Source organism: Hyla sarda, chromosome 1, assembly GCF_029499605.1.
Source record: "Hyla sarda isolate aHylSar1 chromosome 1, aHylSar1.hap1, whole genome shotgun sequence".
Taxonomy (NCBI): domain Eukaryota; kingdom Metazoa; phylum Chordata; class Amphibia; order Anura; family Hylidae; genus Hyla; species Hyla sarda.
In genome coordinates, this window is record NC_079189.1 from 203,182,271 (window position 1) to 203,201,245 (window position 18,975).

At 42.4% G+C, this 18,975-nt stretch overlaps 1 protein-coding gene across 9 annotated transcripts in view; it reads right to left on the minus strand.

Moving 5' to 3' along the window:
* The window catches only part of SMARCAD1 (SWI/SNF-related, matrix-associated actin-dependent regulator of chromatin, subfamily a, containing DEAD/H box 1), a 154,129-nt gene that overhangs the window by 10,231 nt on the left and 124,923 nt on the right, over window positions 1-18,975 (minus strand). For all 9 annotated transcript variants that reach the window (XM_056567520.1, XM_056567511.1, XM_056567485.1 and 6 more), the window contains 5 exons: window positions 17,086-17,223; window positions 15,797-15,892; window positions 14,722-14,839; window positions 14,519-14,640; window positions 10,282-10,470 (listed from right to left, as the gene is read on the minus strand). In XM_056567520.1, coding sequence (XP_056423495.1) covers window positions 10,282-10,470; window positions 14,519-14,640; window positions 14,722-14,839; window positions 15,797-15,892; window positions 17,086-17,223 — 663 coding nt within the window. The remainder of the gene's footprint in view (window positions 1-10,281; window positions 10,471-14,518; window positions 14,641-14,721; window positions 14,840-15,796; window positions 15,893-17,085; window positions 17,224-18,975) is intronic.

Below are 18,975 nucleotides of genomic sequence, written 5' to 3' on the forward strand. Positions count from 1 at the left end.
GAGAACAAGGTTATTGCGTGTGGTGACGTTTCGGTTGTTCTCAAAAGCAGAGACGTCAGATTGAGTAAGAAATTAACCATTACTGAATTTTTTCTAGCTTTCAGTCTTTTTAGGGACTTCATATGCTCAGTTTGCCCTGATAGAAGGGAAAAGATGGATTTATATCTATACAAACTAACAGATCTAGCACACAAATATGAAGGCTCCGCCTTCTATGATTATCATAGAACATTTTCAGCGAAAGTGGCAGAAGCCAATTTCAGTACACCACCAATTGGGTCGAAGATAGACACTGAAAGGCCCCGACATGCACATCATATCAATCCATTACGCATACCGCCGAATGGTGTCACAATACCATAATCACACCCGTAGGTTCTCTTCCTAAGCAAACAACAGTAGCATCCACATCATTCTAGAAGCAACGCTACAGTGGATAAATTGGGCAGAGCTATCCGTTACCTAGGCAAATACATTTGTAAGAATTACAATTTCTCCGCTTGTCATTACAACCAATGCCGCTTACTCCATGTCTGTGTTAATTGCTTTAAAAACACACCCGAAGATAGCCTGCCCACTAAAATCTGACAAAACCTGATTGAGTGTCGTGGATAAGGATTATTTGTCTTTGTGTCTTCAGTCTCGTCATGAGGAGTCTTAGACAGAACCCATGAGTGTAGGAACCTCCTGTCTGCTTTCAGTGAGTCATTTACTCCTGGAGAGTAAGTCCGATTGGAGTGGAGTGGTCACGGGGAAATTCAGCAAAAAGAAAAGTCTGATTTATGACCTTTTTGGCCCCACATCCCTAGTCTCAATTCATTGATTCCCTCGGAAGAGGTTTCAATGAAATATTCTTCCATTGAACAAGCCATCACCATCATAATGCAATCAGGCTCGGGCTCCATGTTGTCAAAAGCAGATATAACTGACGCATGCAAACTCCTTCCCATCATGCCAGAACTCTGGTGCTGGCATGGTATTAGATGGAGAGAATTTTATTGCTTTGCCACAAAAGTCACCTTTGGCTCAAAAAGTAGTCCATGGCTTTTTGACAAACTTGCCCAAGCACTGCATTGGATTTTGGAAGTTCATGGCAATTGTGAACACGTCATCCATTACTTGGATGATTTTCTACTTATTGAAAAAACAGGCAAATCCCTTTGTGATTTATATATTTTTTTGACCATTTTGGAGCAAATGAAAGTTTCCGTGTCACCTAACAAGGTGGAAGGTCCAGCTACAACTCTCATTTTTAGGTATCATCTTAGATTCCAAACTTTTGGTGGCTAGCTTGCCTGAGGTTAAGCTGCATAGGATCAGGGAAGTCATCAATAATTTCACAAAGTCATGGGTTTGTACAAAAAGGAATCTGCAATCTTTACTCGGGATGTTGAATTTCGCCATGAGGATAATTCTTCAGGGCAAAACCTTTATTTCACGGTTACTTCAACGATTACAGTTAGCCCCTCAGCAAGATAGTGGTCAATCTCGATAGTCAGGCCATGGCAGATTTGGTAATGTAGGATGAGTTCCTTCGCTATTGGAATGGGGTCTCATTTCATCCCTGGTGCAGACCTCACAGGTGGGTTTCTCAGCAATTTTTGGCACACATTGGCTAGCTGATGTACGGCCTAGGGAAGTCCGAGCTGAAAACTGGCAAAACCCTGGAATCAACCTATTTGAATTATATCAGATACTAGCGGCCGCTTTAGTTTGGGGACATAGATGGTCCAACAGCACCGCAGTTTTTGTTTCGGACACTACGGCCACGGTAGACATCCTGCCAAAAGTGAGATCTCAGTCATCCAGGGTTATGTCTTTTGCTAGGAGACTAGTGCAGTTGCCCCGGCAGCATAACTTTCACTTCACATGCTCACATATCAGAGGTGTACAGAACGTTGCTGCAGATGCCCTGTTAAGTAACAAATTGTCACTCTTCACCAGGTAATGCCAGAGGCCGACAGACAGGGAGCCAGAGTTCCACCTGCCTAGTATTGGACTAGATTCACTTCTGGTCAAAGCAGGTAAGCTGGTCTCCGCTTCTCTGTCTACCAATACAGCCAGGGTTTACAACACTGCTTGAAACACCTTTGTACATTTCCAGTGTAAATACCCGCAGGGGAATATAGATTTGATCGAATATATGTTAGCTTTCATTGGAGTTTTGCCACTCAGCTCAAATTATCCCATAACACCATCAACACCTACTTAGCAGTGATACAACATTTCATGGTCTTGGATAAACCGGGTGTAAGGTCCATCTGTTCTGTTCACATTATTAAACTAATATGGGGCATGGAACATCTTAGCTATGAGGAGCGATTAAAGGAGTTACAATTGTTTAGTCTTGAGAAGAGACGTTTAAGGGGGGATATGATAATCGTATATAAGTATATTAATGGCCCATACAAAAAATATGGAGAAAAACTGTTCCAGGTTAAACCCCCCCAAAGGATGAGGGGGCACTCCCTCCGTCTGGAGAAGAAAAAGTTTAGTCTCAAGGGGCGACACGCCTTCTTTACCATGAGAACTGTGAACTTATGGAACAGTCTACCTAAGGAACTGGTCACAGCAGGAAAAATTAACAGCTTTAAAACAGGATTAGATACATTCCTGGAACAAAATAACATTAATGCTTATGAAGAAATATAAAATCCCATCCCTTCCCCAATATCGCGCCACACCCCTACCCCTTAATTCCCTGGTTGAACTTGATGGACATATGTCTTTTTTCGACCGTACTAACTATGTAAAGCAACTCTCAAAGGGGTTCAGAAAAGCAGCAATAGCACACCGTTACCTAGACAGCCTGTTTCAGGTCACACTTTCAGACAGTTGTCTAACATGCTCTGTAAAGCACCATTTGGGTATCTGCCCAATCTTGTGCTTAGAGTTGCAATTTATTTGGGCTTCTATGGGTCTTTAAGATCCCATGAATTCACCAGTATCAATAATAGGGGAGCGTTCCTAAAATGTAAACAGCTGAAATGGGAAAGGGACCATTTTGTACTGTCATTGCCTGTAACTAAAACTTCACAATCAGGTCTTCCTACAGAAATCAAGTACTACCCTACCAAGCATGCCTGGTGCCCTGTTCAAGTTCTCCATGAACTCTCACTTTAGGAGGAAATGGACCTGAGAAACCTTTGTTGCCATTCCTTACTGCTGCACCTACCACATCTAAGTTAATTTGTCATATATGCATCCTGGTCATTAACTTGGGTCTTAATCCAGTTTGTGTTTCGGGACATTCTTTCAGAATGGGAGCAGCTTCGGCAGCCTCTAGGTAAAAGGTCCCCATCCACATTATCCAGAAACGTGGTCATTGGTGATCATCTTGCTTTAATCAATATATACCTCAACCGAATTAGGAAATATCTTATGCTTTCAAAATATTGGTTTTGAAATCACTGTCAAATAAAACTTTGTGAAACTTACTTCTGTTTTGGCCAGAGCTTCTTACATGACAGTCGGCTCAGCCTATCACCAGCCGGGGGGGCGGGACATTGCTACGGCCCGTGATACGCCGACGGCTCTGCGGCATCCCTGTCCCCAGGAAGTGGAATGACGTCAGCACTGCCGGACCATGAGGCCTGTGCCGGACCAACGGGGGCTTGTAGGAAGGTATGTATGAGTTTATTTTGTTTATTTTTGAGGCCCCGGCATTGGCATATATAAAACTGTACCACTACAGTTGTCCGTTAAGGCATATTCCCATTGCGGTGGTTAAGGCACAATTCGAGGCGCATAGCTTTAGTGATAGGTAGGTAGGGTACACTATCAAGTTAGCCACGACCACAAGTGGGAAGGCTAAGGCAATTAGCCTGTATTTGTGGGAGGGACTTATGGCGCATACATGTACAGGGCCGAACCTCACATCTAGGCTCTGTACTCTTGCCTCCCCTCCCTTTTTAACATTACATCACTTCACAGGGTATGCCCCCTTAATGCATATTCCCTTCGCGGAGTTTAAGGCACAATTCAAGCCGCATATCTTTAGTGGTAGGTAGGTAGGGTCCACTATCAAGTTAACCACGACCAACCCCTCAATGGCTGTGCCAATTTTCGATTTTAGGTGGATGTTTCCTCCTCATTAAAATTCTAAACTTACAAATTTAAGATTCTTTAACCCCTTAAGGACCCAGCCATTTTACACCTTAGGACCCGGCCATTTTTTGCACATCTGACCACTGTCACTTTAAACATTAATAACTCTGGAATGCTTTTAGTTATCATTCTGATTCCGAGAATTTTTTTTCGTGACATATTCTACTTTATTTTGGTGGTAAATTTTCGGCGTTACTTGCATCCTTTCTTGGTGAAATATCCCCAAATTTGATGAAAAATTTGAAAATTTTGCATTTTTCTAACTTTGAAGCTCTCTGCTTGTAAGGAAAATGGATATTCCAAATACATTTTTTTTATTCACATATACAATATGTACTTTATGTTTGCATCATAAAATTGACGTGTTTTTACTTTTGGAAGACATCAGAGGGCTTCAAAGTTCAGCAGCAATTTTCCAATTTTTCACAAAATTTTCAAACTCACTATTTTTCAGGGACCAGTTTAGGTTTGAAGTGGATTTGAAGGGTCTTCATCTTAGAAATACCGCACAAATGACCCCATTAGAAAAACTGCACCCCCCAAAGTATTCAAAATGACATTCAGTCAGCATTTTAACCCTTTAGGTGTTTCACAGGAATAGCAGCAAAGTGAAGGAGAAAATTCACAATCTTAATTTTTTACACTTGCATGTTCTTGTAGACCCAATTTTTGAATTTTTACAAGGGGTAAAAGGAGAAAATGTATACTTATATTTGTAGCCCAATTTCTCTCGAGTAAGCACATACCTCATATGTCTATGTAAATTGTTCGGCGGGCGCAGTAGAGGGCTCAGAAGGGAAGGAGCGACAAGGGGATTTTGGAGAGTACGTCTTTCTGAAATAGTTTTTGGGGGGCATGTTGCATTTAGGAAGCCCCTATGGTGCCAGAACAGCAAAAAAACACCACATGGCATTCCATTTTGGAAACTAGACCCCTTGAGGAACGTAAAAAGGAATTAAGTGAGCCTTAATACCCCACAGGTGTTTCACGACTTCTGCATATGTAAAAAAAATAAAAAATAAAAATTAAAAAAAAAGACATTTCACTAAAATGTGTTTCCCCCCAAATTTCACATTTTTTGCAGGGGCTAATAGCAGAAAATACCCCCCAAAATTTGTAACCCCATCTCTTCTGAGTATGGCGGTACCCCATAAGTTGACCTGAAGTGCACTACGGGCAAACTACAATGCTCAGAAGAGAAGGAGTCATATTTGGCTTTTTGAGAGCAAATTTTGCTCGGGGGGCATGTCGCATTTAGGAAGCCCCTATGGTGCCAGGACAGCAAAATAACCCCCACATGGCATACCATTTTGGAAACTAGACCCCTTGAGGAACGTAACAAGGGGTACAGTGAGCATTTACCCCCCACTGGTGTCTGTCAGATCTTTGGAACAGTGGGCTGTACAAAATTTTTAATTTGCACAGCCCACTGTTCCAAAGATCTGTCAGACACCAGTGGGGGGTAAATTCTCAATGCACCTCTCATTACATTCCTTGAGGGGTGTAGTTTCCGAAATGGGGTCACATGTGGGTTTTATATATTTTTTTTGCATTTGTCAAAAGCGCTGTAACAATCAGCCACCCCTGTGCAAATCACCTCAAATGTACATGGTGCACTCTCCCTTCTGGGCCTTATTGTGCGCCCCCAGAGCACTTTGCGCCCACATATGGGGTATCTCCGTGGTCGGGAGAAATTGCATTACAAATTTTGGGGGGCTTTTTTCCCTTTTACCTCTTGTCAAAATGAAAAGTATAGGGCAACACCAGCATGTTAGTGTAAAATTTTTTTTTTTTTTTTTTACACTAACATGCTGGTGTAGACCCCAACTTCACCTTTTCATAAGGGGTGAAAGGAGAAAAAGCCCCCCAAAATTTGTTAGGCAATTTCTCCCGAGTACGGCGATACCCCATATGTGGCCCTAAACTGTTGCCTTGAAATACGACAGGGCTCCAAAGTGAGAGCGCCATGCGCATTTGAGGCCTGAATTAGGAATTTGCATAGGGGTGGACATAGGGTATTCTACGCCAGTGATTCCCAAACAGGGTGCCTCCAGCTGTTGCTAAACTCCCAGCATGCTTGGACAGTCAACGGCTGTCCGGCAGTACTGGGAGTTGTTGTTTTGCAACAGCTGGAGGCTCCATTTTGGAAACAGTGGCGTACCAGACGTTTTTCATTTTTATTGGGGAGGGGAGGGAAGCTGTGTAGGGGTATGTGTATATGTAGTGTTTTTTACTTTTTATTTTATTTTGTGTTAGTGTAGTGTAGTGTAGTGTTTTAAGGGTACAGTCACACCGACAGGGGATTACAGAGAGTTTCCCGCTGCGAGTTTGAGCTACCACGCAAAATTTGCTGCATCGCAAACTTGCAACCTGATACTCACTGTATGCCCCCTGCCTATGTGAATGTACCTTGTAAAATCACAGGGGGGGGGGACCTCCAGCTGTTGCAAAACTACAACTCCCAGCATGCACAGTCTATCAGTGCATGCTGGTAGTTATAGTTTTGCAACAGCTGGAGGCACACGGGTTGGGAAACAATGAGTTAGGAAACAGAATGTTTCCCAACCAGTGTGCCTCCAGTTGTTGCAAAACCACAACTCCCAAACATTCTCAGGGATGCTGGAAGTAGTAGTTCGGCAACATCTTTAGAGCCAGATGTTGGCGAACTATAACTCCCAGCATGCTTGGAGTTGTAGTTTTGCAACATCTGGAGGACTACAGTTTGCAGACCACTAATACAGTGGTTCCCAATCTGTGCCCTTCCAGATGTTGCAAAACTACAACTTCCAGTATGCCAAAACTGTCCAGGCATGCTGTTAGTTGTACTTTTGCAACATCTGGAAGGGCACTGTGGTCTCCAAACTGTGGACCTCCAGATGTTGCAAAACTGCAACTCCCAGCATGCCCAGACACCAAGGGCTGTCTGGGCATGCTGGGAGTTGTAGTGTAAGGGGACCAGATGGAGCAGTCCAGATCGCTTTACGGCGGTCTGGACTGCTGCAAAGGTCCCGCGCCGCCGAAGATCAACTCACCTGTCGCCACCGCCGCCGTCTCCGCCGCCGGGATCCGGGTCTTCAGGGACGAGGTAAGTACCGGGGCCGGGCCCCAGCACTCCCCTGTCCCCCGCCGCGTCCTTCGGTCTTCCTCCCATCTTCTCCGGACTTCCAGGGGCCGGGCAGGACGGGATGAAATAAACGCCCCCCCCCCCCCCCTGCGATTGGTCGGTTAGCTAACCGAAGAATCGCAGGGGCGATTTCCCTCGCGATTTGCGACGATCGCCGACATGGGGGGCCTACATGGCCCCCCCTCGGCGTTTGCACTGGATGCCTGCTGAAGGATTTCAGCAGGCATCCAGTTCCAATCTCTGCCCGGCGCGCGGCAGGGACCGGAATACGCCAGGACGTCCTGGGTCCTTAAAGCCCAGGGGTCCTGGGTCCTTAAGGGGTTAAATGGCCCTATTCTGACCCCAATAGTTTATTTATATATTTAGTCTATGGAGGTGAGAGTGTTTTTATTTATACCAATTTTGCTAGCCACAAAAAAAAAAATAAACCTAAAAGCGACAAGTTGCAAAAGTCCTTTAATACCACTTTCAGTAGGACAATGCATTATTGCCAAAAGGATAGGTTCTGAGAACTTGAAAGCAAGTTTTGCTTGCTTCCTTGGCCCCCTCAGTGCCGAGATCTTAACCCCTTAAGGACTCAGCCCATTTTGGCCTTAAGGACTCAGACAATTTAATTTTTACGTTTTCATTTTTTCCTCCTCGCCTTCTAAAAATCATAACTTTTATATTTTCATCCACAGACTAGTATAAGGGCTTGTTTTTTGCGCGACCAGTTGTCCTTTGTAATGACATCACTCATTATATCATAAAATGTATGGCGCAACCAAAAAACACTATTTTTGTGGGGAAATTAAAAAAAGAAAAACGCAATTTTGCTAATTTTGGAAGGTTTTGTTTTCACGCCGTACAATTTATGGTAAAAATGACGTGTTCTTTATTCTGAGGGTCAATACGATTAAAATGATACCCATTATTATATACTTTTATATTATTGTTGCGCTTAAAAAAAAAAATCACAAACTTTTTAACCAAATTAGTACGTTTATAATCCCTTTATTTTGATGACCTCTAACTTTTTTATTTTTCCGTATAAGTGGCGGTATGGGGGCTCATTTTTTGCGCCATGATCTGTACTTTTTTTTGATACCACATTTGCATATAAAAAACTTTTAATACATTTTTTATAATTTTTTTTTAATAAAATGTATTAAAAAAGTAGGAATTTTGGACTTTTTTTTATTTTTTTTCGTTCACGCCGTTCACCGTACGGGATCATTAACATTTTATTTTAATAGTTCAGACATTTACGCATGCGGCGATACCAAATATGTCTATAAAAAATGTTTTTTACGCTTTTTGGGGGTAAAATAGGAAAAAACGGACGTTTTACTTTTTTATTGGGGGAGGGGATTTTTCACTTTTTTTTTTACTTTTACATTTTTTTTTTACACTTGAATAGTCCCCATAGGGGACTATTCATAGCAATACCATGATTTCTAATACTGATCTGTTCTATGTATAGGACATAGAACAGATCAGTATTATCAGTCATCTCCTGCTCTGGTCTGCTCGATCACAGACCAGAGCAGGAGACGCCGGGAGCCGCACGGAGGAAGGAGAGGGGACCTCCGTGCGGCGTTATGAATAATCGGATCCCCGCAGCAGCGCTGCGGGCGATCCGATCGTTCATTTAAATGGCGAACTGCCGCAGATGCCGGGATCTGTATTGATCCCGGCACCTGAGGGGTTAATGGCGGACGCCCGCGAGATCGCGGGCGTCGGCCATTGCCAGCGGGTCCCTGGCTGCGATCAGCAGCCGGGATCAGCCGCGCATGACACGGGCATCGCTCCGATGCCCACGGTTATGCTTAGGACGTAAATGTACGTCCTGGTGCGTTAAGTACCACCTCACCAGGACGTACATTTACGTCCTGCGTCCTTAAGGGGTTAAAGGGGTATCCCAGCCCATAAAAATATACCCTCTATTTACAGGATGAGGAATAGGTGTCTAATCAGAGGTCAGACATCTTGGAAACTGCTGTGATGTCCAGAACAAGGCACAGCCTCTACCCTGCTGCATGGAGCGATGTGTCAGCACATGCGCCATGTGTTGACTATGGGAGCAACGGAGATACCAGAGCACTATGCTTTTTCCAGCTTGATGGAACACTATCTTACAAGGCAAAAGTGATAACTAAGCAGCCTAGTGAACAAAACATTCAAATTTTGGGTCAACAGCCGACAAATTCCTCTTATCTCAATCTCATTTAAAACATGTGGTCAAAAAATCCACTAGACAAATAAAAAATACAGAAATTGTGATATTCAGTATGCCAGGTAAAATTGCAGAAGTCTTGAAAAAGAAGGGTCAACATTGTAAATATTGAGACTTTGACAAATATAAATTTTATGCAAAGGGTTAAAACATATGTACTTCAGTTAAGCTGGGTTCACACTAGGAATGGGAGCGCCTGGTTTTCCCATCTCCCAGCCGGATCCAGTCCCCGTTTGTGATAAACGTAGTGTGAACCCAGCCTAAATCATAGAAATATCTGACTAAAATATCAAAACAGAGTGAAGCAACAATCTTTGTGAAAACCCAATTGTGTGTTAGTCTCAACTTTTTCAACAACTGTATATCCGCTGGATGGCAGGGGTGCCAGAAACCCAACCAGACATTGACAGGCCATGAATATAAAATTCCTGGAAAACTACTTAACGGGGTTACCCAAATACAACCCCACACCTGTCCTCAAGGTTGTGTGTGGTATCACAACTTGGCACCGTTTAATGGAATGGAGGTGCAATACCACACATAACCCGGGGACAGGTGTAGTGCTGTTTTTTCTAATCCTGGATAACCCCCTTAATGAGCACTGGGCAAGGTAATATGATTCACTGCTGAATAGACTGATTCCAGTGTTCAAGTGATCACCGGGATCCAGTTTTAGGAGGCGGTTTGCACAGCCCTACCTTTAACAACAGTTTCATTAATAGGGTTTAATTTCCATGTAACTGGAGCTGTCTTTAAAGTCTCCCACACAGCGGAATATTATAAATATGGAATAACAACTAAATATTATTTACAAAAAATATATAGCTTATAATACCTTTGCCTTAAGATCAGACAATAGTTTCTCAAGAACTTCAAATTTTCCAGAATCTAACAGTAGTGGCTTTTCAAGCATATAGTGCGAGAGGCTTGGAAATTCAGAGCAAAGCCTGTTTAATTCAAAGTCTGTCATAACTTCCATATCCTCAAAGATTAGATCAGGGTTAGCTTCACAATGTGTAGGCTCCTAAATGAACAGAGAACAAAAGCATTTTAAATACAGCAGTTAAAGCAGTCATGAAAAAGTTTTGACATGTCTTTGCGACTTTTTATTCTACTATTCATCTCTAATACACCCCCTTCAATCTTTAACCAGCAGTCAGATGCATTTACCTATTTGCTTCCTTTTTCCCCTTTAATTTATATTTAAATTTTTTTCTATTTCTATTTTCAATTATTTTTTAAGTTAGTATAAGTCACTGTCTGTTCCGATGCAGTCTCATGTGTGTAGTGATCACTTTTGCACGGAGTATGTTGGGTGTGGTATCACTGTCTGTGCTGTGTTACTGTATCTGTCTTCTACGTTTGTCTGTTTTGTGTAAGTGTCAGTCCGTCTTGCATATACTCAGCTGCCCCTTGGTAGTGATGCATGCTGGACCTGAGTCATGTGACAAACCACACTGTGTATAGGGCTCTGGTATCTCCGTTGATCCCACAGTCAACACATGGCGCATGTGCTGACACATCTGCTCTATCAGCCAGGTGCATGCCACCATTGCCCCTTTTTATCACCTGGTTATTAGTAACAAGTGTCTGTAAACACTGGAGCATCATGGGTAGTTGAACATATTGGTTGTGACTCCTATCCAAAATCATCTTCATGTTGATTGGCTGCCATTTGAATTTTATACTAGCACAGCAATCAGTTAGCCACGCCCCCTGACAAAGCTCCCCATAGGGAAACGTACAATGGGGTAAGAGCACATAGGATTTAAATCTGCATTTAGCATAACATTTAATTTAGGTATTCTGGTATCTGTCTTCATTTATTCTCCTATGAAATGTCTGGTCTGTACCATTTTACAATGATGTTGCTTGTTTTGTACTGTTTATCCACATAGATGCAGTCTCTCTTTATTGTATTCTTTACCATGAACAGAAAATGTTTAGCTGCATCTCTGAGAATGAAACAGAAGTCTCCGCTACCGCACACTCTTCCCCCTGCATGTGTCATATGATTGAGATACATTCATAGACTTACATAGCAAGTTTGTCTCAATTGGTGACAGAGCCAGGAGAGAACGCGATAAGTGCAAACTTCTTCTGGTTCATTTTCCTGATCAGCAAAGGGCTGAACACTCAGACCCCCGACAATCAAAACTTTTGACATGTCGCTAGGACATGTCAAAAGTTTTTCATAATCACAGAAGCCATTTGAAGAATATGCACAAGATTTAATATAAAAAACAAAACAAAAAAAACACTATTACTGTTTAATTACCATTTGATATATGCGGCTTCTCATGGCACTCCATTAAATCTCACTTTGGGTATACAAGAGCCGTGGCCTTATCAGGACTTTTTACTTGTTAAATACATATTAGAAAATTCTCTAACCATTGAAGCACAAAACTTTACAGCATAAGGCTGGGTTCACACTACGTTTTCTCCCATACGGGAGCGCATACGGCAGGGGGGAGCTAAAACCTCGCGCTCCCGTATGCCTTCGTATGCGCTCCCGTATGTCATTCATTTCAATGAGCCGGCCGGAGTGAAACGTTCGGTCCGGTCGGCTCATTTTTGCGCCGTATGCGCTTTTACAACCGGACCTCAAACCGTGGTTGACCACAGTTTTAGGTCCGGTTGTAAAAGCGCATACGGCGCAAAAATTAGCCGACCGGACCGAACGTTTCACTCCGGCCGGCTCATTGAAATGAATGACATACGGGAGCGCATACGAAGGCATACGGGAGCGCGAGGTTTTAGCTCCCCCCTGCCGTATGCGCTCCCGTATGGGAGAAAACGTAGTGTGAACCCAGCCTAAGACATGCCATTTAGTTCTAGAGCATATTCGGTTTCTTATGTACAAATATGGCTCAATCATATGCCATTTAAGTACTTAACCTTTCACATGAATTTTGTTTTCACCTAAACTTTAGTCCTTTACTCACTTCTAACGTTGCATTCTAAGTACAGTTTGCTCCTTGAATGCCACTTTACTGAACATACTAATATATCTGTCTTTATGATCAATTGGCTCATCACATTCACAAAAAAAAAAAAAAAAAAAAAAAAGAGAAGAAGAGCCCCAGGTTGCAGCAGTAAATTACAGTAGCAACCAAACTGCATAAAATCCCCAAACAAAAAGAGTACTCAAATAGAATGAAGAATACAAAAACTAAGGTCTATCAGCAGTAATGTTTGCCTGCTTTTGAATTTTGCTTCATTTGGGCAGAGGTGTAAGGACATATTTGAGGACAACTTATCTATGAAGTCTACAGAAATTCTAGACTCATACTCATGGGGAAGATGTTCTGGATCTCTTTCATAAAGCCTGGCAACCCTGGCTCGGCTCTCCACATACTTCAGATGTCTTATTTAAGTCTGACTGTATGATGTGTGTTCTCTCCTGTACACACCCATTTTTTTTATGTACATGCTATATGACCTGTGCCCCTCCCCGTCTACATGTTTTGTTTTACAATCTGCCCACCCAACTCCTGTTTTCTCTACTTGGATCATTGTGCCCCACCTCTCAGCACAGGGGAGTGATATCAGGCAGGAGAGAGAACAGGGGAGTGCTTTCAGACAGGAGAGAGAACAGGGGAGTGCTTTCAGACAGGAGAGAGCACAGAGGAGTCCTATCAGACAGGAGAGAGCACAGAGGAGTCCTATCAGACAGGAGAGAGCACAGAGGAGTCCTATCAGACAGGAGAGAGCACAGAGGAGTCCTATCAGACAGGAGAGAGCACAGAGGAGTCCTATCAGACAGGAGAGAGCACAGAGGAGTGCTATCAGACAGGAGAGAGCACAGAGGAGTGCTATCAGACAGGAGAGAGCACAGAGGAGTGCTATCAGACAGGAGAGAGCACAGAGGAGTGCTATCAGACAGGAGAGAGCACAAAGGAGTGCTATCAGACAGGAGAGAGCACAAAGGAGTGCTATCAGACAGGAGAGAGCACAGAGGAGTCCTATCAGACAGGAGAGAGCACAGAGGAGTGCTATCAGACAGGAGAGAGCACAGAGGAGTGCTATCAGACAGGAGAGAGCACAGAGGAGTGCTATCAGACAGGAGAGAGCACAGAGGAGTGCTATCAGACAGGAGAGAGCACAGAGGAGTCCTATCAGACAGGAGAGAGAACAGAGGAGTGCTATCAGACAGGAGAGAGCACAGAGGAGTGCTATCAGACAGGAGAGAGCACAGAGGAGTGCTATCAGACAGGAGAGAGCACAGAGGAGTGCTATCAGACAGGAGAGAGTACAGAGGAGTGCTATCAGACAGGAGAGAGCACAGAGGAGTGCTATCAGACAGGAGAGAGCACAGAGGAGTGCTATCAGACAGGAGAGAGTACAGAGGAGTGCTATCAGACAGGAGAGAGCACAAAGGAGTGCTATCAGACAGGAGAGAGCACAGAGGAGTCCTATCAGACAGGAGAGAGCACAGAGGAGTCCTATCAGACAGGAGAGAGAGTACAGAAGAGTCCTATCAGACAGGAGAGAGCAGAGAGGAGTGCTATCAGACAGGAGAGAGAGTACAAAGGAGTACTATCAGACAGGGGGAGCACAGAGGAGTGCTATCAGACAGGAGAGAGAACAGAGGAGTTCTCTGAAGGAAGGAAGGTATGTACATCTTTATTTTTATTATGCCGGCAGTATGGAGGACAATTTTTATATTCTGGAGTTCTCCTTTAATGTTTTGCCAAGATGTACAACATACAAAAACTTTTTATATCTGACAGTGCCTATCTAAAGGGGAACTCTAAAGGCCAGCGTTCGGAAGTAAATGTTCTAAACGCTGTTTTTGCGCTGCGGGAGTCGGCCACGCCCCTCATGATGTCATGCCACGCCCCATCAATGCAATTCAATGGGAGGGGGCGTGACGGCCGTCATGCACCCTCCCATAGACTTGCATTGAGTGGGCGTGACCGTGACGTCACGAGGGGCGTGGCCAACTTCTGCAGCGCGAAAACAGCGTTTGGAACATTTACTTCTGAACGCTGGTCAGCAGAGTACCCCTTTTAATAATTTTCAAGTAAACTATGTTACCAAGCTCTGCTGATCATTATATCACATACCTTGAGCATTAACTTGGACATGGAGCGCAGCTTTTCTGCTGTATAATACTGCCTGTGTAGCAATGGATGGTTGGCCATTTTTCTTAAGTGCATCATTACATTGCAAAGCTCAGAATTTTTTTCTAAAAGAAAGCAAAGTTATTTAAATCCACATATGCCGGCAGCAAATAAACTATGCATTAAGTGTTAGTAAATGAGTTTACCTGATCCCTCAATTGACCTCTTCAGTTTTGTCATTAAATCATCATAAAGCTGCTGCTGCTTTTTGGACATTGCGCAAAATTTAATGTGATCTTGTTTGGGAGGCAACTGCTTGAGGACCTAACGAAACAAAAACAAATGGATACTTCACATCTCAATATGACCACCACATTCAAATGCATTGACACAAAGCTTCTTCATTCTGAAAGACTGGGATAACTACCCATTTGTAGTCAAGGGGCACCGCGGGGCACAAAGATTTTCGAGATTTCTTATTACTGGTACTGATAATGTTAATTTAAGCTTAGTTGTAAACCTAAAGGAGTAGTCTCACAGAAAAAAAAACGTATCCGCAGGATAGGGGATAAGCTTTAGATCGCAAGGGGTCAGAGCACTGGGGCCCCCACGATCTCCTGCACGGGATAACCATTTGGCTATCTCTGAGATCTATGGGGGAGGGTGTGCGGCTCTCGCTTCTGGCAGGGGTCATGAGGAGCCGCTCCAGTGGAGAGCAGAGGGCTCGTACAGGAAATCTTGGGGCGTCCCAGCGCTCTGACCCCCCACAATCTAAAACTGTGAGGGGTCCTGCGGATAGAGGACATGTTTTTTGCACAATATATCTCCTTTAAAAGGGAATCAGTCATCAGTATCACACATACTAACATAATGGTAGAGGATTGTAGCGCAAGTGACACTGTTGAAAATGGTACTGTTTTTTTGCTCCGTGGCTGTTATTCCTGTTCTGTATATGCTAATTAGCAGGCTTGGTGCACATGGGGCATTCCCAAGCGCACGCCGACATTAAGCCTGCTTCGTCCTCCATCCTGCCTGATATATAGATAGATATATCCCCATTCGCTTCCTTTCAGTGACTACTGTGCATGCGCTGCTTCCTGGTACATACAGATGACAAATACCATTTAATAAAACCAGGATGGTGCTTCATAGCAATAAGAAGTCTTTATATTTCTAATGTGGCTAACAAAATGAAGTGAGAAATGTCATTTTTCAAGGCCCAACATCTTATTTAAAAAACAAAGTGAACAAATATGGAATTTAGGCTCATGTGTCACTTACCTCATTTTTTACTCTCTTGAGAATAAATGGCTTCATGATCAGTTTTGCATGGGCAATTCTCTCCTTTTCAAAAGTGCTTTGCTCATCAGTAGATTTCTAGATGAACAGATCATGAGGTATTACAGAAAGCATCAGTACCCACAGTGGCATGCTTTTTATTGCAAACAAATATGTGATTGCTACAAAGTACTTTTGGCCCACACAGACCCAATTGTCAGCTGGTGATTATGTTCAGGTAATTTCACAAGTGTATCTGACTTTTGACTAGAACAGCTAGGACTGAAAATCAAGGACTGAAGCTCTTCACAGTTAGATTCAAAAGTCGGATACGCTTGGAAAATTACCTGAACGTAATCAATGACGATTGGGTCCGTGCGGGTCATAGGAATTAATGGAGTCCATGGCTGTTCAAGTAAAGATTCAATTGCAGCCTATTTGAGCATCAGAAATTGTATCTGTGCCCTGCAGGCAGAAATTGTAATGTGAACCTACCCTTGGCCACTTAATAAACAACAAAACTTTTGGTATAAGCCAGGTCCATCAAAGTCTGGGCAAAGAAAAAAATAATAATAATAAAAAGTATGTGTGAAGGAAGCCTAAGCATGTATTATATAGTACTGTGTATATAGTACAAAACCACACACAAAGCCAAACTTTTTTTTTTTGTTCAGCTCTCAATTCATTCTAATGTAAGTTTTGTGCAACACTATTACAGGACACCAATTTTGGGACCTGTATGAAATTGTGCCTGTAGCTTTGTGATTTTTGGTGACTGTTCAAACAGTAGTGGGTAAGTTTAGTAAGGGGGCTGGAGAGGGATGCAGGGAAAATACCCTTTCAAACAGACCTTAGACTCTAGATATAACAAAAGTATCAATATTTAGTTATACTGCCATATACAGCATGATTAAAATTATCATACAAAAGCTTTATTCTTATTATACATTTATCAAAATATGGCACTGGCACCTCTTCAAATGTGCAGTGAGTACTGATCTACTGTACATCCGATCACAGGCCACCGAGGCAACTAAGAAAACATAAGTGAGCGGTATGTATGATACTGTGGTATCACAATTGTAAAAAGTTAATTCAGAGGTATTAGAATATAAGAGGTATTCATTGCCAGTATGAAAGGGAGAAAATAAAAAGTGAAAAATAAAAATAAAGTATAGGGGAAGAAAACCTTTAGGGAAGGATACAAGAGTTGTGTTTAATAATATAAGATTGCATGCACCTTGCGGCTACTGGTGAAAGTTTAGCCTGCTACGTAAGTATTTAGAGATTACCGCTTTGGAAGAGAACATCCTCTTGAGCTCACTGGTACTACTGCTAAACATATGTGGCATCACAAAATTCAGCAGGGACATAAGTTCCAGCAGGTTATTTTGGACTGGAGTTCCGGTTAGCAGTAAACGATTCTTGGCCTGTTAAATATGAAAACATATTGTGAACTTTATGCAAAAAGGTCACAAAACCGGCAAATCTAACCTAGATGTACATAAAATATAAGGGCTAAGTATTCTACTCCTATACAAACTATAAATATAATCAGTATTGATTAGACTCGGGGCAATTATGGCCATCACAGTGCACATAATGGAGGAAATTAATAAAAACTGGCTAATTCTTTGACATTTTGGTGCACTTTGTGACAAGGGCTATTTAAAGGGTAACTCTCATTAAAACTGATTTTTGCTATTGTAGTACTTATGGTAAATAAAAAATATTTCCAATATACTTTGTTTAAAAAAAAAATGAAGTTTTCCATGTTTTATTTGTGCTTAAAAAAGCTCAAGATCACATTTCCCCCCCATCTCATACACAGACTTTGGACCGAAGTCCAAACACAGGAGGTGCAGTCTAGAGTGCTGAGCGGGGTGTGTCCAGCCTCATCCAATCTCACACTTAACTGCCATATGTTGTTGGTTGGACACCCCCCCCCTCAGCACTCCAGGCTGCACTTGTGTTTGGGCTTCGGTCCTAAGCCTGTGTATAAGATAGGGGAAAATTTGCTCTTGAGCTTTTTTATGCATTATTAGAAATATTTTTTATTTACCATAAGGAGTGCAATAGGAAAAATTTGTTTTAATGAGAGTGACCATTTAAATGAAGAGTTTCTAATATTTTATCATATCACACTTGTGCCTTTTGTGGCACAGATATGTCAGCAAAATGTCATGCTGGCTTATCAGCGCTCAGACAGGCATTGACATTATTGACTTCAATGGCCCAAACATAATCATCTTGTTCAGATCATTTTCAGTGTGTATAGGCGTTTTACTGAAACTCAAAAGCGTAGTCTTCTATGCACAGAAAACGACCCAAACATAGTCACTCATGCAGAATGGGCTACAGAAATGTAAAAATTGAAATTACTATAACTTTAACAGTAAGGAATACTTTCAAAAAGTATGCCCGTTCTGTAGTATATAATAAAACAAACCTGCGCTCCAGTGATGCCTTATGTGCCCTGCTCTGGACCCCACAGCGATCATCTTCTTGAGCAACAGCCTAATGTGCTGGGCTCAGAAACCATCTAGGTCCAGTGTGTGACACTGCCACTTAGCGAATGTCGCTCAGCAGCAATGTCACATACTGGGCCTGACATGTCAGGCTGCAGGCTCATTATACTATGTAATGGGCATTCCCCCCCGCAAAAAAAAAAAAAAAAAAAAAAAAAAAAAAAAAAAAAAGCCAGCCGCTGGATAATCCCTTTAAAAATAAGAGCCAAGAATCTTGACTAAAGGGTCGTTGATATCTTCGAACAGCAGTATGAACATGCAAGTTGGAGATCTCCTATTTCACAGTCTCTTCTAAAAGCCGTTACCTACCACACAGATCAATGCTAAATTCCAGGGTAAATAAAATACGGTTTGAGTGCTAATGTTTACAGATTAATGTGTATAAAACAGCTTGCAAGTGTTGCAAGTTAAGGCAGCTTCTTTCATTGACATTGATGGATTATAGAACAGGATCTGAACCGGCCAACTGAAAACTACACTTCTTAAAGCAGTGTAATTTATTTCAGACATTAACACTTAATATGCATTCAAGTTTAGATTTGCTCCCTGTAAGATGTGAAACAAACCAAAACAATGGCCTTGCATTTATAATGTCGAGACTCAAGAGTCTACAAGGGTACTGCACTTATTCACCAAATAAATGATGCATGCTGA